Raw genomic sequence first — 25183 nt, 5'->3', positions numbered from 1 at the left:
ATGCATCAATATTATAATTATACTGTTTAATAACAATTGAAAATCTTGCTCGTAGCTGCTTTAATGAGTAATACAAATCATCATGATTTGATTGGCTGACTGATTAATGTGTTGATCGGCAGCGCTCGTCGCCCAGCAGCTCTCAGAAAAACTCCCGGAACGACTACATGAAGTCCGGCCTCTACTCAACCTTCACCATCCAATCACTGCAGGCCGGGCCTAACCCCCGGCCAATCAAAACAGAGCTGCTGCTGATGCAAGAGCCCACCCCCCAAGTTGACAGGACGCCAAGAGAGGTAGAGAGTGTGTGTGCGTGCGTGTGAAAATAGAAACTTACCCTAAAACTTCCATTAAACCACCAAAGTCTCTTTTACTGGGCGGGTGTGGCTACACATTTTGACAAATACATTTTTTTTGTAAAAAGATTGATTCCTCTCTCCTCTCCAGGTGTGTGTGTTGGACTCTCCATCCTCCCAGGCAGCAGGGGGCGCTGTGGAGTCTGGTCTCCAGGTGATCGTCACTCAGCACTCTCCCTGTCCCACTCCGGCCCTCAGCCCTCAGATACCAGCCAGCACCACCAGCCATTCACAGGTCAGTTTCTTTTTTTCACCTTTTTTTAAATAGACAGTTTTCACGGAATTGTGTTGCTAGGGAACAGTTTGGAATCTAGCTATGTCCTGTCAGTTTGATTTTATTTTATTTTATTTTATTATGGATATAAAAGACGGTAAAATGGATATAAAAAACAACACAATCCAAGGGATAGCATGTGAAAGTGCAAACACTTATTTCCAACATGGTCCCTGTTGTTAATGTAACGGCGTTGTGTAGGTGGTACTTGCAGCAACCCATGTTAAGGGCTTGTCCAGGGGTGGGTACGAACCGCCGACCTTCAGCTTGGGAGTCCAGCATGTTAACCGCAACACCAAGAGAGCTAGCTCCCTTGGCGGAGCTGATTAACATGCCTTTATACTGGGGAGTGAGTTTAACCAATCCACTCGCTACCACTCGGGACTCACGAGGAATCCGCGCTGATTCACCTCGGTTACATTAAGAACAGGACATACAATACACCCAACATATAATGCACATTACAGGTTAATTAAGAAATAAACAATGCAAAGAAAAACAAAAGATATACAGTAAGTGCAAAATTTCGTGGACAAAAGAGCCTCGCCAACTATTCTAGCTTTCGTTGGGCAGCTTGTTCCATTCCTCTCTCCCTGTGTAGAGGGATGTGCTTCTCCCCACCTTGCTTTTTAGGTTTGGTAGTTTCAGATCTGTCTCACTGGCTCTCGTATTCCGGCCATGAGCATCCCGTACAAAATGAAAATACTTTGTAAAGTAGCTTGGACAATGATCATGCAGAATTTTATGGAACATGAGGGCAAGGACAACCCTCATTAATTTGTTTTGGGCTATTTGAAGCCTGTCTTTTGATCTGTTAGTTAGACCACTGTACCAAGATATACAGGTATAGGCATATAGTGACATTGAATTAAGGACGTAGCTAACAGCTTCATGGTCCTCTTGTCCAAGAATTTAGCTATTCTAGCTAAATACTTTGTCCTTGAGTGGATCTTCCCAGTAACAGAGAGGGCCATAGCTTCTCCTGTCATTGTACTAGCAAACACTGCAACAGGAAGTAAGCTGGGGGTGATTTAGAATGTTTATGTTGTCGAGTTAAAACCGTCTAGTTTTGTACAACCTTTTGACCTTTTCTACAAAGGCTAACATTTTTCTTACTTTTTCCCCCTTACCTTATTATGTTGAGAATTTTTAAATGTACTGTTTGGAAAGTGCTACTGATCTGACATCTGTTTGAATCTCTGAATTTCAGAAGCCCCTGGCTCCTCCTCTGAGTGACCCTCCTCAGATCTATCTGACCACCGTCGGGGACCCGGGCTCCCTCACGTCCCTCCTCCCCCTGGGTCCGGTGGGGGGGCCCCCGCAGGACGAGTGCCCCCCGAGCTTCCCCCCTCACCCTCCTCCCCCGCCTGTCTTCGTCATTATCAACCCACCCCCCGCCCAACAGCGGGCCAGTGTGGCCACACACCCCTCCGTGGCCACACACCCCTCCATGGCCACACACCCCTCCATGACCACACACCCCTCCGTGGCTCCACTCGCTGCGCCTCCCGTCGTAGTGAAGGAGGAGACCCTGCCGTCGAGGGAGGAGCTGCTGGAGATGGTATCCCTGCAGGAGAAACAGGTGGAGGAGGTGAGAGGAGGAATTAATGATCAGTTTCTTCTCCTGTTGTTTCCACAGTAATCGCTATATGTAAGAATCAGAGATTCCTAAGCATCACTTCAGTCAGCAGCCTGTTGCTCGTGATCATACTCATACTCAGCAAAACAGTGACGCTAGCTAGTAGGGAATGTTTTATGGTTTTATGGAAATGTTTTATGGTCACTCACGATTCAGTAGGTCATGGGTTGGCTTGGTTCCAGCCTTAAAACTTGTGTATATATATATATATATATATATATATATATATATATATATATATATATATATATATATATACAGTATATATATATATATATATATATATATATATACAGTATATATATATATATATATATATATATATATATATGTGTATATATATGTATGTATATATATATATATATATATATATAAGGATTTTCAGAAATGTCTATGGAGAAAATGAATGGGGAACCCTCTTCCGGGGCTGGAAATGTCACGGAAAGTCACGTGACTGTTGAGCCCTATTGTAAGCATTTGTGACATTAGCAGAGTTTAGGTGCCCATGTGAGGTTCTGCCTGAAGCTGTAACTCATCAGTCTGGTTCCTCTGTTCTCAATCAGGTTCCTCCTCTGGGCTCAGGACAACCCCCCCTCTGCATCGTGGAGAGCCCCCCCCCTCCCGGAGGGGAGGAGGGGGAGGGCAAGGTTGTGCTAGCAGGTAACACACACTCACACAGACAAGGTTCTGTTTTTCATTTATAATAATAATAATAATACAATACCACATTTCCTCTAATATAGGCCCAGGTCTTTATTTACAGGCTTATAGTAGAGACAGGCCTTTATTTCTAATTGCCTCTGTTTGATAAGTATATTTGCTCATATTTTAGTAATGTACCAAGTCTCCTTGTTTTCTCATCTGCTTCTGTTGGGGTTCATTAGGTAGCCGTTTTTTGTTTTGTTTGTTTGTTTATTACTCCAATGCATCTTGATAATTATTGGTAATCAACTTCCTGTTAGCCCTCTGCTAACTTGGATGGAGATCAAATAATTTAATAGTGAGTCTCTCTTCTAAACTTTTCTGTTAAAATGTTCTTACTGCATTATGCTGTTAATAAAATTAAAAGCGTAGCCCATGCACATAATCCCTTCATTTCCCGACTTTTACAGTTACATCATATAACAGGCACCAGGAGTTTACCAGTATCCAACATTATTTTTTCCCTTGTTTTTTCCCCGGCCTGTATTTTGGGGCCGGCAAGTATTTGTTTGTGTCGATCACGCCCCTATTCTCCTATTGGCTTTTAATTGACTAGCAGCCTAGCCTGGTATCCAGCTGAGCCCCTATGAATCACAGGTTTCAGCACTCTTGGAATTTATATGGCGAATCACCATAAAAAGCTAATCGTCTTTGAGTTCTTGAAAAGCACTATACAAGTTCCATTTATTATTATTATTATTATTATTATTATTGTGCTTGCTGAAAGTGAAGCACAATCTTGAAATCCTACATACTTATTCTATATTTTTATTATTCTTTCCACACAAAAGTTTGGCAAGTAATATCTTCCACATTTTTCACACCACATAGACATGCCAGACCTCAAAACGTGCGGCTCATTGATAGGGATAGGTATCAGAACTCGGTATCAAACAACAAATACTGGAGTATCAATAAGCTTTAATGTTAACGGTTCCCTTATCGGTACTGGAGAAATTAAGAAAATAGATTTCCTATTTATCATTGTTACATAAACGTTATCTTGCACATTTTATCTCACCAACTCCGTAAGACTATGATGTGTTTTTTGCTATTTCTGAACGAGAAAAGAGATCCTCTTTTCCGGGTTGCTTTCTCTCTCAGTCAGCTGCTGCCAGCAAGCAACCTGGCTGAAGAGGAGAGGGGAGGGGCTGGGCGGGGCACAGAACACACACACACACACACACACACACACACACACACACACACACACACACACACACATACACACACGCAGGGGAGGGGCTGGGCGGGGCACAGAACACACACATACACACACACACACACACACACACACACACACACACACACACATACACACACGCTGAAGGCAAGCAGGCAGGTAGACACATACAGCTGGCAGCACGCAAGTGAAAGAGAAATGGCAGAGAGAAAAAAGTGTGGTTGTAGGTCACTCAAGTCGATGGTGACAATTCTCGTTGTCACAAGTGCAATAAATTATTCGCTAGTAAAGGTGGGAACACGAGCAATTTGTCTAGACACGCCAAAGTGCATCAAATACAAACAGAGAAATAGTTTTTGACAAGCTAGCTCACACGACTTCATCATCTGTTAATGCAATCTGTCAATGCGGTTACCCCATCCACCTCATCAGGTAACTATGTGAATATGGTAATGATTAAGACAAGAGTAGTAAACATTATCCACCTGTTTGGGTGTGTTAATTAATCATCATAAATCCATTCTGAAATAAATCGTCAGAGCATCATCTCAATTGTCCTTCAGAAATGACAAATACTGTCTTGCTTTATTTGTACTATGCTTTCTCTAGCTGAATGTTGGTATTGGCAGTGGTAGAAGGAGATTTTAATTCCTATCCACCTTATTTTTGGCGGCCATGATGCACCATGGGTGCTGCTTCCTTCTGCTGTCCTCTTCCCCCGTTACGTCTAGCTTGACACAACACAGCCCGTCTAATGTAGCCTGGGTAAACCCAGGCTCCACGTGACCTCTATCTATGCGCTATGACTGATAGCGCATAGATAGATAGAGGTCACGTGGAGGCTGGGTTTACCCAGGCTACGTCGAATGTACCAGTCTGTAAACGGAGAAGCTGAGCTGATATGCTGACTTGTTCAACGAGCAACAGGTTAGCGGATGTGATAGATAACATCATTAGGCTACATTCCCAAAACGAGTGTTATTTTGTGACGAGCAAACTTTTAACAGTTCGACAAGGAAATGCGATGGGAGGAGGCACGCGCTGCAGTGCAGAGAGTATCCAGGCAGCGTCCAGCCAGCGTAAACACAGCTGCTCACGTTCTAGACCGGATATTGCTCCCAGAATTATTTTACAGCAGGAGCCTCACAAAAATAAGGTGGATATAAAATGCTGATCAGAATCACAGACATTGTCTATAAAGTGTTTTCTTAAAAGAAAAAAACCAAAACAACCAGACCCATTTGTTTCAGGGTTTTTTCTCTTAAAAATAACAAAAATACAGATAAGAGTACCGTTAAAGTACCGGATCGATCAGCAGTATCGATAAGAGTAGTAGTATCGTTAATTCGTTAACGATACGCATCCCTACAGTACTTATTGATGACCGGTGTTCTATTACGTTGCTAAGAGATTCGTTAAGCGGTTTCGACACTATTCGCGACTAACTCATTCCCCGCCATTGACGTGTTTTTACGTCAATCTGTGTTTTCACCGGCATGCTATAAATAGCGTTCTTGGCAACCTTATGAAGTGCTGCTTCAATGTTGCACAGAAGAAAAGGTTATTGTCCCACAAAACCAGCAAACAATCTCCCTTCAGGAGGAAGCTCCAGAAAAGCCATCCAGCCTCGTGCCTCAAAGTGGTGCAACAAGCTTTTCCCCCGGGCTCCACGCGTTGTCACACGGACTTGTGACAGTCACTCAAAGCCGAAGGATTTTTCTTCACCAGACGCTGGTAAACGTCTGAACAAATCACTTCTCCTGTCAAGTAGATTAGTAATCCTGTTTGTGAGCCCTCACATCGTGTACATTTCAGCCGTCAGATATGCCCCGCCCCCAGACCTCCAGACACCAAGCAACAGGAAGCACCCGCCCCCGGGGCAAGACGAGAGTGTGACCCGCACGTCCGTTCTCTCCCTCGCTCCGCTGGTACAAAAGTGCATTTTCCTCTGCTTTCTGGGACAGATGGGCATTTTCAGTGAAAACTACCTACATTCAAGTGTTGATAACTAAAGAACTGATGAAGGCACTTCAACTATTCTATGAAATAGGGGCTTTCTTCTGTCTTTTGAGATATTCTGTGTTTACATTAGTCACAGAAGAAAACATTCTGTGGGTCTTGGGAGATTAGTGGAAATGATCAGAGACCCTGGCAGTGGCCAGTTAAGCGTGAGTTTTTATGCCTCCGCCAGAGATAGCCAGGCCAGAGGCATAAGCCGTAGGGTGAAGAAATGTAGAGTTTAATTTCAGAACAAGAGGAACTGACTGCAGAGAAGAGTAGTGAAATCTCCAACCCTTTCCTTGAAATCTCTCTCTCTCTCTTTCTCAGATATGTCGGTCCCTGTGGTGACATCATCAGTCCCTGTGGTGACATCATCAGCAGTGGTGGTGGAAGTGGTTCCTCCCAAACCGAAGAAGCCGCGGGGCCTTGAGCTGCCCACCTCGCCCCATCTCCCCCCCGGCCTCTCCCTGGACAAGGTCAGCACATAAACCTTCAGTTTCAAACTCAACTTTGTCCCTTAGGCCACTAAGGCTCAGTTATTTTTGTGTGTGTTGTGTTGTGTGTCTGCAGGTGAATGCAGCTGTGAACAGTTTACTGGCTCCTGGATCTGCTACCAACACCTTGACCCCCACCGTCATCACCTCCCATGCCCTGGTAAATAACCACCACACCTCACACTGTGTGTGTGTGTGTGTGTGTGTGTGTGTGTCTGTGTCTGTGTCTGTGTCTGTGTCTGTGTCTGTCTGTCTGTCTGTCTGTCTGTGTGTCTGCCTGTGTGTGTCTGTCTGTCTGTGTGTGTGTGTGTGTGTGTGTGTGTGTGTGTGTAACTAACCACCACACCTCACACCATGTGTGTGTCTGTCTGTCTGTCTGTCTGTGCGTGCGTGTGTGTGTGTGTGTGTAACTAAACACCACACCTCACACCGTGTGTGTATAGTGGACTACCGGTATATCATGTATCAAATAAACAGTTGAGAATTCGGACACTAGTAAAAAATGGCAAACACACTATATGGTCCACTACTTATGTAATAGGGACCCGTCTCGAACAGGGCTAATGTGTGTTAGCTTGCCGCCATCGATGTGTGTATGTGTGTATAGGCATGTTGCAAAGCGCATTGGATAAAAGCGCTATATAAATCCAGTCCATTGACTTTGACAGTGTGGATGAGAGAGAGGGAGAGCATGTTGTGTGGGTGTTTGACAAAAATAGAGATTGTGTGTGAGCAAAATTTAAACAAGAAGATTGTGCTGTTGTAGGCAATGGTGGCCCAAAGGCTGGTTTCACACCGACGACCCACGCCTTGCCTTGCCTCAACCCACGCCTACGCCGAGCTGGGCGTGAACCTGTTACACGCTTTTGCGATCACACCGCACGCCTTTTGCACGCCGAACCTGGAGCCGAGTCACAAGCGCCTCTCCTCTCTCCCGACTGTATTTTTTCACGTGTTGTCCAGAATTGTCATGGGTAGCCTCTAGGTAAAATAAATCTGATATATTTAATGTTCTATTGATGCTGGATATGTATAACCAGGTCTGACTATAGTCGGACATTTTAGAGAGGTGATCTTGCAAGAATATGTGCTGGCACAACAACATTGTCCATCTTGCTTCTTCGGTCGCTATTCTCTCTCATGAAGATTTGTTTGCCGACAGGGAGAAAGCCCCACGTGATAGCCACCCGTCAATCTCTCTCTCGCTCTCTCTCTCTGCTCAATACTGTTGTAGAAACTCCATTTTATTTTGAAATTCAGTTGACTTTGCCAGTTCCCACGGATATTGTCGCGTTTTTCTTTCATGGCTTGACAGAAAAGCCTGCCTGCACGCGCCTTGTCGGCGTGAAAATAGAACTCTCGCCTATTCGATAAAATCGGCAAGGCACAGGCAAGGCGTGGGTACACGCAGGGTTCACGCTCAGGCGTCCGGTGTACACAGCCTCGTTGACTAAAACGGACGCCTATTAAAAAGCGTGGGTAAAGGCAAGGCATAGGCAAGGCTTGGGTCGCCGGTGTGAAACCAGCCAAAGGATAGAGAAGAGACTTTGTGACCAGAAGGTCATCTGTTCAATCCCCGGACTGGCGTGTGTGTGTGTGTGTGTGTGTGTGTGTGTGTGTGTGTGTGTGTGTGTGTGTGTGTGTGTGTGTGTGTGTGTGTGTGTGTGTGTGTGTGTGTGTGTGTGTGTGTGTGTGTGTGTGTGTGTGTGTGTGTGTGTGTGTGTGAGGGCTGAACGATTTGGGTAAAAAATATATTAATCTAAAACTACGGTAATCAATTTCAATTTAATTTCGATTTTTTTTTAATTCAAGTTTCACTGCAATATTAACTGTAATAAATCTAAAACACAAGGGAGCATTTGCCTACCACATTCAAACATCACAATCAACAAACTGCTCTATATTATAATGCAAGGATGAGAACTTGGATAAGAATTCCTTCCAGCAACATTTATTTGCTTTTAAACAACAGCTGCAATTCTCTCTGTGTCTCAGTCTGAGATACAACTCAAGTCTTAAGTCTTTAACAATACAAACAAAACAAAAAGCACCAGCATCAACGCAGCTCTTGAAGTAACTGCCCAAGGATCGCTTGGCCTTTTCTGCAGCCGACGGCCTGGCTCCTTCCTGTGCTGCACTTTGAGGCACAGCAGCAGCATCTGGGGGTGATGGCAGCCCTCTTCTCCTGCAAAACACAGACACAACTGTTAAGTTTCACATTAATGCAATTCACATCACACACATTCATTCACACATCAAAGACGGGGCACAGGGCAGGCTATATACACAAGCAGTGTTTCAGTGAAGCCCTATTTTGCAAGGAAAGGAAGGAGAGAGAGGAGAGGAGTGGGAGAGGAGAGAATTAATGCAGGTTACCTTTAGTGCCACCTGCACTTGTTCCATCTCTCTCTTCACCCGGGCCTTGATTTGTGGGACATTCTCTGCACTTATGTAGCTTGTTCACAACTTTTCTGAAAAACAAAATAATGAACCAAATTATTCTATAAGTACTACATAGCTGTATTGCATTTTTAAGATTGGAACTAATTATCCTAATAATGATGATGTAGGAGGGAGAGAAAGTAGGGAGGAGAGATGGGGAGGGAGAGAGCAGAACGCTGGGAGAGAGGACATTAGCTACTACAGAATCATTCCATTTTCCAGACTGACAATATATTGGCTATATAATATATTGGGGGGAGGTGAAGAGGCGCATTTAGACATTACTGTAGGCTTACCAAGCTAACGTTACAATACAAGTACTGCATTCAGGCAGAGTCAGACTGAGAATGTAGGAAGATAACCAGAACATGTAACGTGAGCTAGCCAGTTAGGGCTAGCAAGCTAACTTAACTAGCTAAATGAGCTATCTCCTTAGGGAGAGAGCTAGCGTTAGTAAAGTTAACTTGCTACCCCCAGCTGCTAGGCTAAATAACGTAGCGATGGCGAGGTGTAGTCTGTGATCCATCTGTCCATCTGTTGATTTCCATAGCTTTTATGACGTTTGAAGCGTTGTCGGTGGTTATGCACCGCGCTTGCATACTGTCTTTTGCTCACTAACCGATGCTCTAAATCCAAAGTAGTTCCAGCCTTTCTTCGGTGCTAAATCATCCGGCGGCCGCTTCTTGTTCTTGTTACATTACACTTCCGAGTCTTGTTAGATAGCTGCCCTTCCATTGTAGAGAATCCAGCCATTAAAAATCCAGTCAGAGTGAATAATGTGTCAACTTTTGTAAAGTTCACTAATCGGCTCGCTAGCTAGCTATATTCTGCAGACTGCAGCTAATGCTTTCTCCTCCTCCATCCAGGCACTTTTGATACTGCGTGCTGCTGCTGCTGCGTAAACATACGTCACGTCTACTACGCCATGCTGCTGCTGCGTAACGACGTCACGTCACGTGTACCTACATGCAGTCATTTCACATGTATAATGTTAAATCGTCAAATCGCAGCCTTTGCGATTCATCTAATTGCGTTGTTTCAAATCTCGGTTTCGATTTAAATTCGATTAATCGTTCAGCCCTAGTGTGTGTGTGTGTGTGTGAGAGAGAAAAGGGCGCTCCTGAAAAAGAGCAAGCATTGCTCGCAGTTAGACCGCCCCTGTAGAAAAGGTTAAGAAAGGGTTTGCTGCACTTTTTTTTGCACTGACTGCACTGTCTGTGTGTGTGTGTGTCTCTCTCTCTCTCTCTCTCTCTCTCTCTCTCTCTCTCTCTCTCTCTCTCTCCCCCTAGACTCCAGTCTTGTTGACTCCCAGTCCTCTTCCCTCCACCATCCACTTCTGGAGCACCCTGAGTCCCATCGCGCCTCGCTCCCCGGCCAAGCTCTCCTTCCAGGTAATCCACACCGCCATCTAGTGTTTCAGTTCTGTCAGCATGCATTATAGTCAAGAACATAGGGTCTGCACTAGGGCTGTGGCGATTCACTTATCTCCCGATTCGATACTATCACGATTCTTGGGTGCCGATTCGATTTATATTGCGATTCTTAAGTATTGCGATTCTACGATTATTGCGATTCGATATTACGATTTATTGCGATTTTTGTTTATTTTTTTCTTTTATTTTTTCAGTTTGTTTGCTTTTTACACTAGATTAGAACATGGGAAAAGTTGAATCATACACTAGAGACTGTATATTATATCATGAGTAGGGCTGGGCGATATAGTTAAAAACAGGGGCGGACTGGGATCATAATTCAGGCCGGGCATTAGATACCAAGCAGGCCAGGCCGATATGGGCCGACGCGCGTGAAATTTGGGCCGTTTGAAGCCCAATTTGGGCCGTTTGAAGCCAGATTTGGGCCGTTTGAAGTCCAATTTTACAATGAGATGCACCCACTTTAACCCTGAAGTGTAATTATTACTTCAGACTAACTAATAAAGTAATAAAACCACTAGTAAACCAGTAGGCGGCGCCTGGCCTGCTGTTCAGTGAGTGGCCTGACTGCAAGCAACCAAAAAAAAAAAAAAAAAAAAAAAAAAAAAAAAAATTTCTTTTCTTTTTTTGCGATCATCGATTCTGGAATAAAACATCGATTAAAAAAATCGTGACATTAAAAATCGCGATACTTAGGTGAATCGATTTTTTCCCCCACCCCTAGTCTGCACCAACATCACATCCAGTCAAGAACATAGGGTCTGCACCAAAATCACATCCAGTCAAGAACATAGGGTCTGCACCAAAAGCACATCCAGTCAAGAACATAGGGTCTGCACCAAAAGCACATCCAGTCAAGAACATAGGGTCTGCACCAAAAGCACATCCAGTCAAGAACGTAGGGTCTGCACCAAAATCACTTCTGAGCAATGTAATATCTTTGGCAATTATTTTAGAGCCTTTTAGAGTGTTGGGGGCATTATGCTAGCTCTGGGTAGCCTACTCAGAAGTGTATTTACAAACACAAGACTCATATCTATGATGTGCGGATGATATTATCACCAACATATAAACTGGGACCGGGGCTCCGTTTAACACCCTGCCAGCAGCAATTAAGGGCTGTAGTACCCTCAGAGGTTTTAAATCCTCCATTAACACTTTGAGTGCCACGGCCCTTGGGCAAAAGGTGCTGTACTGTGCCACATAGGCCGCAATGCATTTTAAAACAGTCATATAATTTCTTTAATAATTACTATGTAAACACTGAACACGCACAAATAACGATGAGACTCTCTTCTATCACCTGCAAAAAAAAGTTTATTGATCCCATTTTCCGTTCTTTAGTTATGAGCCGGAGAAGATAGCTTGATTTGACCAAAAACAGCCACTTTTTTTCTATAACCTGAGATATTCAGCCTTTTGTGAAAGGAAGCATTTCAAGCACATCATTGACTCATTGCTAATATTTTCTGATGTAATGACACCTCAAAAATAATTTCCTTCAATAAAAGAGTGAAAACAAAGGAATTTTGTTTGGCCAAATACAATTTTTTAGCTGCAACCAGCAGCGCTGGCCCCTGCGTGCGCTGCTGGTTGCAGCTTCTTGCTGTTCTTGATTTACTGCTGGTGGGCATCAGATATTCTAGCTTGCGTTTCCTAATCCTGTCCTGCTGTCTGGGTGTTGTATGCTGCTCTGCGTGCTCTGCGTGCCCCCCCCCCCCCCCCCCCACCCCCTCAACTGCACACTCCTCCTTCTGGGAGTGTCTCTGGGGCTTTCTGCTGCCTGCGTTTGCTCTGCACTGACAAGTCCGCTACATCCAGCTTTTTTACAACCGCGTGTATTTGTCACCAGCTCCCATGCTTCCAGTTGAGAATAATAACGACTCCACGGCTGATCATGCGAATGGGCTGTGCAGCGGACACGGAGGTGCTCAATTGTGACAGCAGATTGGCTGCTGCAGGGGCACAGCTAACGTTATGCTTCAATGAAGCAGCTGCATACGGACGGATGCGATGCGATTTCCTTTTCCCCAACGACTTCTTCTGTGTGTTTTACTCCACTTTCTCTCATCTGGAGTGCGCTGTCGCCACCTAAGGGTTCTGTAAAATAGGTTAGACACATTCAATAGCTCTCATATTGTAAGAGGCGATGTAAGAGGCATAGATCGACACCCCCCCCCCGTCAAAAAAACAATTTCGAGTTATTGACGCCATTTGGCGTCGCTGGCAGCCTACGGTAAATTTCTAATGACGCCATATGGCATCGCTGGCACTCAATGTGTTAAGAAGTGGCTGAGAGAGGGTCAGTCCTGCGGCCACCTATAGTCATTGGTGTGGCCTCATATACTGTTTCTTTCTGTGCTATGTCATTTATTTTTTACCATTTGCCAATGTGTGATTTTAGTGGATTGCTATCTACCTCTATGTGTTCTATTTTTACTGTTAGGCGCATTGTTGTATCTTGCTAATAGTAAGTATCATTTTTTGTCATGTATCTTGATTGTTTAGACATTAGGATTTTCCTTTAATTGCTCTATTTGATATGTAGGCTACTGTGTGCTCACAGGACTCTGTGTGCCCAGGGACTACAGATGCAAATGAGCTTTTAGCTATCTCTGGTGCAATATATTTATTGTGTACTGTCCCTGCTTCAATAAACAATAAAGATAAAGATAAAGATAACTGAGGAGAAAAAGACGCTCCTCTCTTATGGGACTCAGGTGAATGGTTTAGCTGTGAAGCTAACGTTAGCTTAGCTGTGAAGCTATTGGAGCTTTGACTGGTAAAGTTTAAATAGTTCAGGAGGAAACCTTTCTGTCACTGTGTGGAAATGAAAATGTCTAAAGTCCAGAAGCTGAGCACGGTGGTGAAGCAGCGCCTAACTGCGGCTGTAACGTAACGTTTTTTTCATTGCGATGACACGTGACTTTTGCAATGTGTTCATCGCACATGTTCATATAGCGATGACATTGAAAATACAATTAATCGTGCAGCCCTAATCGCAATATTGAACAGTGTTATCACACATCGCAGATTTTCCTCATATCGTGCAGCCCTAGCTGGCACGCGCACATAGTAACCCGCAAATCGAGCAATAACACCTGTGACGTTTTTAATAAAGAATAAACGTTCCCTCGGATCATTACCTCTGTACGCCGATCATCTGTCCGTCCGTCTGCAACGATATACTTATCCGCCTGAGACCATTCTGGAGCCGAGTTACATCAGCTGAGATGGTCGGCTCTCCGGTCTCATGGTTCTCCAAAATTATATTTCCAAATAGGCGTTATTTAAAAAAAACGATTGCTTATTGGGGGTCAACTAGTTATGTTTGACTACTGAAACTATTCAAAACTTCATGAAGTGCCATATTAACAGATAGAGCAGATAAACAGAAAGTAAACAGTTGCCTTGGAGGGGTAAACGATTTCAGACGGACAAGCCCGTCTTTTATTGTCACACGGTTACACATCAACACATGCACGGAGGGCCACAAACACACACATGCTGACGGTGGCCGGTGAAATTTGTCCTCTGCATTTAACCCATCCTGGCTTTGTCCTTTCCTCCGGAGGGCAGGCCAGGAGCAGTGGTCGCTTTCTCGTACAGCGCCCGGGGACCGACTTCGGATGTTGTCGTCACTGGTCGGATGACGATGACGATCTGATCTTCTGCATGTTTTTAATGGGGGGGGGGGGGTTATATACGGAGGAACCCCCCTGGGGGAGCACGGGGAGAACATGCAAACTCCACACAGACAGAAAGGCCCTTACGACGAGATACCCCACCTGGGCAGTAGGCACTGAAGATATGGGGGGGAACACAACCACAGCGCCCGCAGTGTCCCAGGCGAGAATCGAACTCAGGACCTTCTGACTGCGAGGCGACAGCTCTACCACTGAGCCACCGTGCCACTACCATTGCGCCACCGTGGGTAAATGGCGGTGCGGAGTTTTCTCTGTCTAATTATCGTAACAGAGGGTCAAAAGGATCATTTTTGGTGGTAAATTATCATACAAATAGGATAATTACCGTACGTCTGCCAACGCTGATTCTGGGTGTTTTTGGCATGCTGTGTACACAATCACATTGACTGTACATTATTATTATTACAGTAAGTACAGTAGCCCGAGGGACGTCACAGGTGTTATCTGCCCAGATGTTTTTTTTAGCATGTGCATTATAATGCTACCTTTTTATGCCTCCGCCGGCGATAGCCAGGCCGGAGGCATTGATTGATTGATTGAGTTCTTTATTGATAATGAACATACAGTATATACATATATACATACACAGGCCCACCATTATAAAAAGGATAAAAAACGCAATAAAGCTAACAGCTTATTTCCATTGCGGTCCTTGAGGTGACTGTGATAAAAAGTGCACTGTTGTGTGTATGCCTGGATGTGTGTAAGTGTGTGACAGTATGAGTGCATCAAGCACTTGTCAGAGTCTGCGGGTAACGCGTGGGTGTGCCTGCCACGCAGGGGGGAGGATAACATGGGGAAATAGGGCACATTGAAATCAATAAATATGAGCCTAAAATGAAATAAAAGACACTTAGTGCAATTAAGAATAAACCCAAACAAATCCTAATAAAATACGTACAATAAAAACTAATCAAGTAAAATAAATAAAATAAAATAAAACTAATAAAATGCAGGGTCGATTGAGATACCGGCTCGGCTACTGGCTGGCCGATAACAGGTCGCCCCCACCTCATACACCTTGGCTACCATTAAATCCAGCATACCTATAATGTATAATATATTATAATGTTACACATCACTACCATACAATGCTATATATATATACAAAATAATATAACATTACAATATACTATATACACCTATAAATATATATATATATATATATATATATATATATATATATATATATATATAAATATATATATATATATATATATATTATTATACTCTAACTCCAGGTTCTGTTTCTCCTGATCCAGTTCTTGACTTTAACTTTGAAGGAGGGATAGGGGCTGATTGTCTTAATCTCAGCTGGGAGACTGTTCCAGGCTACTGCCGCTGAGTATAGAAAAGAATTCTGGCCAATGCATCTTTTGCATTTTACTGGGACCAAATCTGTGGGGCTCCCTCTAGTGCCGTGACCATGTACGTCACTGACCTTGGTGAAGTAATTTCTGAGGTATTTTGGGACAGCATTGTTGACTATCCTGTGGACCATGCCGAGTTTGATTTGAGTTACTCTCTCGTCTACTCTGAGCCACTTGAGGCTGTCGAAGTGAGACTGTAGTAGGTGAGCCCTAGGATTCAATTGTAAAATAAGTCTGACTAATCTATTTTGCGCTGTCTGGAGCCTGTTTTTCAGTGACACTGCGATGCCGGTGTACCAGGAGGAACATGCGTAATCATATTGACACTGAACCAGTGCTCCCGCTAGGATTTCCAGCGCGTACCTGTTGACATAGGTTGAAATCCTGGAGAGGAATTTCACTCTCTGGTTAACCTTTTTGGCTACCTTCTGCGCCATGCTCTCTCCTGATAAGGTGTTGTCCAACACACAGCCCAGATATGTGACCTCCTCTCTGGCTGAGACCTCTACGTCTCCCACCACTACCCTAAACCCCGGAGACCTCCTCAATTAAATGGTAGAACCAAAGAGGATGGCTTCTGTCTTACCTAAGTGGAGGGACAACCTGTTATCAACCAGCCAGCAACCGATCCTGAGTAGTTCTCGGCTGAGGATCCTTTCTACCTCCCCTTTATCCTGGTGTGAGACCAGTAGAGCAGCATCGTCCGCAAAAAGAAGCATTATGGATCCGGGTTGTCTGTCCGTACATCCGTCCATCCGTCCGTCCGTCCAAGGTTCGTTAACGTGATATCGCAGGAATGCCTTGACGGAATTTCATCAAATTTGCCTCAAACATCGACTTAGACTCGAGGATGATCTGATTAGATTTTGGTGGTCAAAGGTCAAGGTCACTGTGACCTCTCGAACGCCATTTTCAAGCTTGTTAACGCGATATCTCAGGAATGCCTTGGCGGAATTTATTCAAATTTGCCTCAAACGTCCACTTGGACATTTTGGTGGTCAATGTTCAAGGTCACTGTGACCTCACACACCCAATTTTCAAGCTCTGTAACGCAACATCTCAGGAGCGCCTTGACGGAATTTCTTCCAATTTGCCTCAAATGGCGATTTGGACTCAAGAATGAACTAATGGCAGAGGCATAAGTCCGCGTTGCGGTCATTCTAGTTGTCCATATTTCTACCCTGGGGGCATGTTTTAATTTTGTTTTTCTTTTTGGGGGGTATTTTCATTAGAATCTTGAGTCCTAACTACAATATAAATAAATCTTTTATCTTTTCTTTACTTGCACCATGCTCTTTAAGTCTTTATTTTACGGGGGGCATTCAGAAGCTCCCGTCATCCCAATTCCAAGGGCAATTTTAGATTTTTTTTATGGGCAATTTGAATTCCAGTATCATCACACCAAACAGCATACACACACACACACACACACACACACACATACACACACACACACACAGCTTGTGGCCCACTAGTGTCCTGGCTCGCTCTCCTCTCTCTCCGTCTCTCTCTCATACACACATTCACACACCCTACACATGTATTTTTTTATTTAGTCTTAGTCCTGTGTCAAATGTCCTTGTTAGTTTTGATCATATTTAGTCAACCTCATCCTGTTTTTATTTAGTCAGGTTTTAGTGGGCTAAATGTATTTTAGTCTCGTCTTAGTCAACGAAAACTGTAACTATTGTTTCCAAACTCATTGGCAATCTATGAATCTGTTATTATGGAATGGTATTAAGGTTTGAACGTGCAATACAGACCTTTCCTAACATTATAATCTAGTTTTTATTTGTTGGCGAAAATAAAATGATTTTTCTCATCACAACTTTGTTTTTATTTAGTTAATGTCTAGTTTTCACCAGTGAAAATAGGTCGACGAGCATTTTTCATCATAGTTTTCATCAACGAAATTAACCAAAATGAATGCTCTATCCTCTCTCTCCTGTCTCTCTCTCTATCTTCTCCCCCCCTCCTCTCTCTCCTGTCTCTCTCTCTCTCCTGTCTCTCTCCTCTCTCTTCTCCCCCCCTCCTCTCTCCTGTCTCTCTCCTCTCTCTATCTTCTCCCCCCCTCCTCTCTCTCCTGTCTCTCTCCTCTCTCTATCTTCTCCCCCCCTCCTCTCTCTCCTGTCTCTCTTCTCCCCCCCCTCCTCTCTCTCCTGTCTCTCTCCTCTCTCTCTATCTTCTCTCCCCTCTCTCTCTCTCTCTCCTGTCTCTCTCCTCTCTCTTCTCTCCCCCCTCCTCTCTCTCCTGTCTCTCTCCTCTCTCTTCTCTCCCCTCTCTCTCTCTCTCCTGTCTCTCTCTTCTCTCCCCCCCTCCCCTCCCCCCTCTCTCTCTCTCTCACACACACATACACACACACACACACACACACAGCTCGTGGCTCAGTAGTCATCTGGCTCACTCTCCTCTCCATCTGTCAGCATAGGGGGCTGTGAAAGGAAGCCTTATGAACATTATGTTACAAGTGAAGTAACAGCTGTTTTCTTTGAGCCGGACGTTATCGTTAGTGAAGACCCTTACAACTAGGGAAGCACCATATTGGAAAAACTGACATTGAAAAAAAAACTGCTATACAGTATATATTTTGATTAGGGATGGGCATTTCTAGCAAAAACACTATTCGAAATTCGCTGGCCAAATTCGAATTTAATTCGAAATTCGAAAAAAAAAAAAAAAAATGTAAAAAAAAAAAAAAAAAAATTTTTTTTTTTTTTTTTGAGTGAAATGTTGCATTGTCTCCCCTGATTCTAAGTCTACGGCTTTATTAATTAATATAAAAAGCTTCTGCTGTGGATTTTTAGCTCAAACAAGCATTGCACCACTGAAGTAAAGAACATGTTACATGACATTGACATTTTCGAAAATAAAAAACAGTTTTGACAATCATGAGTGGTTCATTAAATATTTAGTAGGCTCAGGTCTGAGTGCCAAAGGGGTGCCAAAGTCACCCCCTCTCCCTCTTCATGGGATTTCATCCGCCATTCATTTTTCCATAAACCTTGCTTAAAATGCTTATAAAAATTGTTTTACTTGCTCAAACCAAGCGATTTGACTATACTTAGAATCAGGGGAGACAATGCAACATTTCACTAAAAAAAAAAAAAAAAAATTTTTTTTTTTGAATTTCGAATTTCAATAATAAAAGTCGACCTTGATAATAACAACGATTATTCGAAAATTCGAAATTCGATGCCCATCCCTAATTTTGATGAGAAAAAATACAGGAAATTTCACCAAATGACTTGAATATCTCTATCAAGCCCCTTGTCCCTTTAAGAAGGTGTTCTAGTGGGTAACCTGTCCCTTTAAGAAGGTGTTGTAGTGGGTAACCTGTCCCTTTAAGAAGGTGTTGTAGTGGGTAACCTGCACAGGTGACGTAGTAGGAAGTGAGCGTGTTTTTAGCTGCAGACAGGGTGAGTTGCAGGATGCTAAGTGAGTACATTTAGCAGAGTTAGAACGTCACAGAGGCCGTGCGTTATGGTCACGGCTGGACCAAAACAAAGTGCCAGTTCTCCACTGCAGAGTTGGTCCGGACTCTTAAAGTGCCAGTTCTCCACTGCAGAGTTGGTCCGGACTCTTAAAGTGCCAGTTCTCCACTGCAGAGTTGGTCCGGACTCTGAACTCTTTTAGTAAAAGCACAACACCAGAGGCTTCCCAACTACGGTTCAAAGCTGTGAAGTTGTAAAGGTAACAGACGCTACACTTAAACGCCCCCCCCCTGCTTTAAACCAATTCTATGGGTCCGAGTAGTGTTGGTGAAGGAATCTGGTCAAAATCTCCACATTGTAGAGTAAACTGTGAATTCTACACACTTTATGTTTATCATCTTTATGCAGCGAGAGTGCCCTCCATTGCCCTCTATGTATATATTAGGGGTGTCACGATTCTCCAAATCCACGATTCGATTTGACTTTCGATTTTAAGGTCACGATTCAATTCAATTTTCCATTATACCGTAAATTCCGGACCATAAGGCGCACCGGTGTATAAGCCGCAGCAGCAAAATTGCCTGTTTGTTACATATATAAGCCGCACCGGTCTATAAGCCGCGGGTGTTTTAATGTTTTTTTTTTTTTGTTTTTTTTTATTGTGTTTTAATGTTTAATTACCATATGTAAGGGTTCGTGCACAGAGGGGATTGTCGGGAAAGAGATGGCTGTTTGGGGAAGCTCCCATTTATTAACATTTCAACAAAACAAAACAAAACAAAAGTCAGGTCACTAATCCCCAGACAAAATCACACAACAATAGGCTATATCACACAGGATAAGGTGCAGTCACGGCTGTAAACAAAATAACTGTAAAACAATAATAAAACAATCAGTCAACAGTAGTGAGCCTACCAGAAAAGTCATTAATCCTTGTCTTCATCTTTTAGGTGAAGGTGCAGCAAACGGCTGTAACCAGAGAAGTCAAGTCACTAATCCTCGTCTTCCTCTTCTTCCTGCGTACTGAAACCACCAAAGTCCTCATCTTCAGTGTCGGAAACGAACAGGTTCAGGGTGGCTTCGTCAACCACTCTCCTCTCTCCTTAATTGTCACTCTCAAAACCAACGAACTCCTCTTCGTCACTGTCGGTGTCGGCATCGAACAGCCTCTGAAGCCTCTGACGGCCCTCAGCGCCAGCTGTGGCGGCGTCATCCTCTTCATCCCACAGCAGTCCAGCCTTTCAGAACCCGTTGGTGATTGTGGATGTTTTCACACTCCTATAATATTCCGTGATCTTCCTTTGTGTGAATTCGCCGAAGTTTGTGATTTTCTCCTGGTAGTCGGGAGGGAGTTGCTGGCACACTGCAGTAGTCCTCGCCCTGACGGACAGTCCCTTTCGTCTCATGAATCGGAAGCACCAAGATGGGCCACCTCTGAAATGTTCAATTTTCATTTCGGTGGCGACTGTTTTGGCCTTCAGTCGGATCTGAACTGGGGAAACACCTCGGCCGTCTGCTCTCTGGGTCAACACCCAATCTTCAAGGCAATCTTCAAGTTCGGGCCATCTGCTTTTATGACCTCTGAAGGACTTTTTGGTCTTTTTGCACTGAGACAGTTCCTCCTGCTGCCCCTTCCAACGCCTCACCATTGACTCGTTGATGCCAAGGTTTCGTGCTGCTGCTCGATTTCCGTCTTTTAATGCGAGATTGACTGCTTTCAACTTGAAAGCTGCGTCGTGTGAATTTCTGCGTTTCTTCCCCATGGTGAATTCCCCAATCAACTCTGTTGACATGGCAATAAAGTATTGAATCTTGAATCTTGAATCTTGAGTGAGAGAGAGTTACCGGTAGTGCACGACGACCCTTTGCTGCTACTGCTCCTCTTGTTGTGATTCCGGTCTGCTACTATAATGAACTTTGAACCGGTAGGAGTAACCGGTTGATTTCCGCCAAATGATGTCAAGTCAAGTCAAATTTTATTTATATAGCACCTTTCATACACAAAGGCAATTCAAGGTGCTTTACAAAAAAATAATCGAAAAAACAAGCAGCAAAGCAATGCACATAAAATGTGCAGATGAAGCTGTGGCCGTGTGGCCGAGTGGCCGTTTGCTTACCGTAATTACCATATGTAAGGGTTCATGCACAGAGGGGATTGTCGGGAAAGAGATGGCTGTTTGAAGCTCCCATTTACCGTATTAACATTTCAACAAAACAACATAACACAACACCACCTTTGTTTTTTTTTACAGTGCACACAGTGTCCGCGGTGTGGTGAAAAGAGGGCAAGAGAGGAAATTAAAACAGAAGTGGATTTATAGTTAGAAAGAGTGCTAAAGAAGAGAGATTTTTATTATTTTTATTTTTTTTTTTTTCTGAAAAAATCCATAGATAAGCCGCACCGTTATATAAGCCGCAGGGCCAAAAAACGGGGGAAAAGCCGCGGCTTATAGTCCGGAATTTACGGTACACATAATATGTATTTCTCCCCCCCCCCCCCCCCCAGCACTGACGACTATGCCCTTGTTACTCAAGTCTTGATTTACAGCAACATATCATTGGTTTTATGCCCCGCTAAACTGTCATTTATGTACCACATTAAGGCCATATGGTCAAACCTAAATGATCTATTTAATACATGCAATAATAAATACATCCATCTTCATCTCCATATTAAGTCTGTATGAAATTAATTCACACTGCCATTCTGTCAATACCAAATAAACAATCAATTCAATTCAATTCACTGGCATGTATCTAATAACAAAATTGCCAAAGCACTTCAGGACAATCCACAAAAGATATAACTGATCTGACAACCAAGAAAACAGTGGATACATGGTCTTTACACAACAAGTCTGAAATTGACGCACGTAAACAAAAATAACGCCCTCACTTGTGTCAATCATCGTTGACACACGAGTCCGTCAATTTCGGCCGTCATCAAAGTTTTCGGAACAGGTTCAGTTTTCTGCGTTTTTCACATCAGTCAAAAGCCTTTTGCGAGTTGTTTGATACACATTGTATTTGTGATTGGGAGGGAGAGAGGCTGAACGGAGAGGCAGCTGGAGAGACGCTGCTCGCTTCACTCACTGGCCCCCGAGGCACGGTGCTGCGGTCACGACGTACCACAGCCAGCTTTGGCGAGGTGAAGGTGCAGCCATGATCTGCCTTCCCCAGTCCACCTCACCGCTGCTGCCTGCCACCGACCTAGTCATGTTGTAATGTGCATACAGGAGAGGACGAATATTTGTCTCGCATTGCGAATAGAACGACAAACTTATAAATAAAACGCAGCATTGGACTCAGTGTGCAAGATGTCTGTGTGTGACTTTTTTTTCAGATGACGGATTAAAAAACAAACAATTGGGACATGTGCCAAGAGACCATTAATAGCACAGAATCAGAATGTCACTCTATGCAGCCTACCAGTGTTTTCAGCTCATTGACTGTGCTCAGCTGCTGTTTCGCTCCGCCTCCACTGTGTCTCATTGAAAAGGTGTTTGTTTTTATTTAGCGCGCGTGCAAGTGGGGTGGAGAGGGGGAAATAATACTGATCCTGCCTGTAAGTTTGATGATTGGAATCGAACGCTCATTTCGGTCGATTTTCCATTCAGAATTTAAATCGTAACACCCCTAGTATATATATATATATATATATATATATATATATATATACATTATATATATATACTGTATATATATACTGTATATATATATATATACAGTATATATTTACACATCTGACATGTGGATTCTCTCTCTCTCTCTCTCTCTCTCTAGTTCCCTACCAACGGCAGTAACCAGATCCACATACCGGCTCTGAGTGTGGACGGTCTCTCCACCCCGGTGGTTCTGTCCCCGGGGCCCCAGAAGCCCTGAGCTCCTGCCCACCTGCAGAGCCCCGACCTGGGCTCGGCCTCGCCGCGGGCTCCCTCTCCTTCCAGGGGGCCGGAGGACTCAAACTCTCCACTGAAACCCACAGAAATGCCGTTTTTAGGCAGGTTAGGTCCCGACCGCCGAATCGTAAGACTTGAAGTTTTGACGGGGACTATTCAACAGGGAGGCACTGCCCCGGATACATGCTGCCCCGGATATACTGTATGCACTTATTGGGACCAGCGGTGGACGTGTGGAAAGGTGCCCTGGATACATGCACTTATTGGCACCAGCGGTGGACGTGTGGAAAGGTGCCCCGGATACATGCACTTATTGGCACCAGCGGTGGACATGTGGAAAGGTCTCACGCCAGTCTCATGTTGAAATTGGCAGACGGATCTGAACCTGTGTCGGTTGGAGTAGAAGTTAAATCTCGGGGGAACGCTGGAGAAACTGGAGATCGCACCAAGTCACGTCCATACTTTACAATTTAGTGGTTCTTTCCACAGCAGCTTCCAGTGAGCGAGCAGGTCTGGTTTGGTGTCTCCAGACCATCTGTTTGATGTTGGTAAAGTCCAGGCCACAGACCGATCCACATGAGTTGTCGCTGAAGATCACTGAAGGCTCGTTTGTTTTCCAGACCTTCCTGGCAGAAAACTCAATGAGCCGATGTTCTGAAAGCAGAAAGTGTTCTGGCTTTCTTGGCTGTATCTCCAACCGAGGAAGCTTCCATTCAGGAAAAACAAGTTGCAACACCAGCGAAGAACCAAACTTCTGTTGAACATTTCCTAAAATTATTCGCCGACAGAGTCCCTGCTTTGAGGAAAGGTTTTCCCAAACAAAGCTACGACTGTAAAAATATGATGAATTAATTTGAATCCAGCCAGGTGTTTAAAGGACTTTCATTGGTCATAGTTGTGCCAGCGGTCTTGATAGATCAGACTGTTGGTGGAGCGTAACGTTGCAATCACATGACGTTGTCTGCCTCAAACCAGATAGTTCAAACAAACTTTATTAGGAAGCTTCCTAGTTAGGGAGCAAGGAAACCACCTTCTAACAAGGCAGAGTGATTGTTTAGAAACATTGACTAGCTAGCTAGCTGGCAGCTGAGTCATGGGAGCTCAATCAGGGAAGCCATTTTTCCACTTGATGCTTGGATTGGTCTGACTCAACAGCTCATCATGAATATTAATGAGGATGCCTGGGGAAAGTCCTCATTATGCGACGCCCCCTCGTCATCTTGGGCGAGGGGGCGTGGCTAAGAGCTAGATGCTGCTAACCAGCTGAGCGCAGCCATGTTGAATTCACACCAAGCTAAGAGGCAATGGAACCTGACAGCCTGGAGTCTTTCATGTTCATCTCCTCCAGTTTTTTGCTAACCATGTCTTTTTAAAAACTTTGTTGTTTTCTGTGTTAATTTATTTTTGTTTACTATTGTCCGGGCGGTGTGACAGATTTCTCTGGAGACACCGTGATATTTTTGACTCGGGACATTTAGCTTGTTACTTTGCAAACCGTTTTTGATGGCGGACGTCACGGCACTTGACTGCACTCTTCAACTGACTAACACTGGATGTGCTTGATTTTTACTCCCAGATGAGCGTTTTGCTCATCTGGGATTTGTATCCCTGGAGGTTATGAGTTCAAACACCTTCTTGTCTAACCAAAAGCATTGGTTTGTAAATTGAGTGTTTGTATTTTGGAAAACGATTTGATCTGGAGGCCCATGGAGTGACGGGATACCTTCGCATTTGACTTGGATGACAATATAAGGGCATCCCCTCTCTTATTGGCCGCACTAAAAGGCACCTTCTTTCTCCTGTCATTGGACCGATTTCCTCCACGTTGGTTTGAACGGACCAATCACAGAGGAGGAAAGATATTTGAACTGAGCTGCATTCGCTCAGTGTTTTGGCCTGGGTGGGACATTGTGGTTTTATTTAACACCAGAGTTTTACACAGCCAAGTTATTTCTACATAAATATCTCTATATTAAGCATTGTATATTTGATAAAGGATTCTTTGAAGCAGAAGAGGAAGGCACATCTTTTTAACTGGAGAAGAAAGAAGAGAATGACTTTCAAAACGCTTTAATCACAGAGATAAATCTATCCGACTTTATTTGGATGGTTTCGTGGTCACATTCCTTTGTCTTGGAAGAGATGTTGATATAATCTTTTATGTTTTATTGATAGATGGATGGATCAATAACTATGATTGTCAGGTCACATTCTGCATTCATTCCAGGTGTTGATTTATGTTTGATGACTCT

General features: G+C 43.9%; 1 protein-coding gene across 1 annotated transcript in view; it reads left to right on the top strand.

Annotated features, from left to right (window-relative positions):
- Positions 1–22923, top strand: part of elk1 (ETS transcription factor ELK1) — a 29419-nt gene extending 6496 nt beyond the window's left edge. Inside the window, exons 4-12 of the mRNA XM_083639230.1 lie at positions 123–296; positions 448–591; positions 1841–2221; positions 2833–2929; positions 5970–6044; positions 6483–6631; positions 6726–6809; positions 10381–10482; positions 22816–22923. Of these exons, the coding sequence (XP_083495356.1) occupies positions 123–296; positions 448–591; positions 1841–2221; positions 2833–2929; positions 5970–6044; positions 6483–6631; positions 6726–6809; positions 10381–10482; positions 22816–22914 (1305 nt within the window). The 3' untranslated portion in view covers positions 22915–22923. The remainder of the gene's footprint in view (positions 1–122; positions 297–447; positions 592–1840; positions 2222–2832; positions 2930–5969; positions 6045–6482; positions 6632–6725; positions 6810–10380; positions 10483–22815) is intronic.
- Positions 22924–25183: the final 2260 nt, after the last annotated feature.

The sequence above is a fragment of the Poromitra crassiceps genome (genome assembly GCF_964638095.1).
Source record: "Poromitra crassiceps genome assembly, chromosome: 6".
Lineage (NCBI taxonomy): Eukaryota > Metazoa > Chordata > Actinopteri > Beryciformes > Melamphaidae > Poromitra > Poromitra crassiceps.
This window is presented reverse-complemented; position numbering and strand designations above follow the sequence as displayed.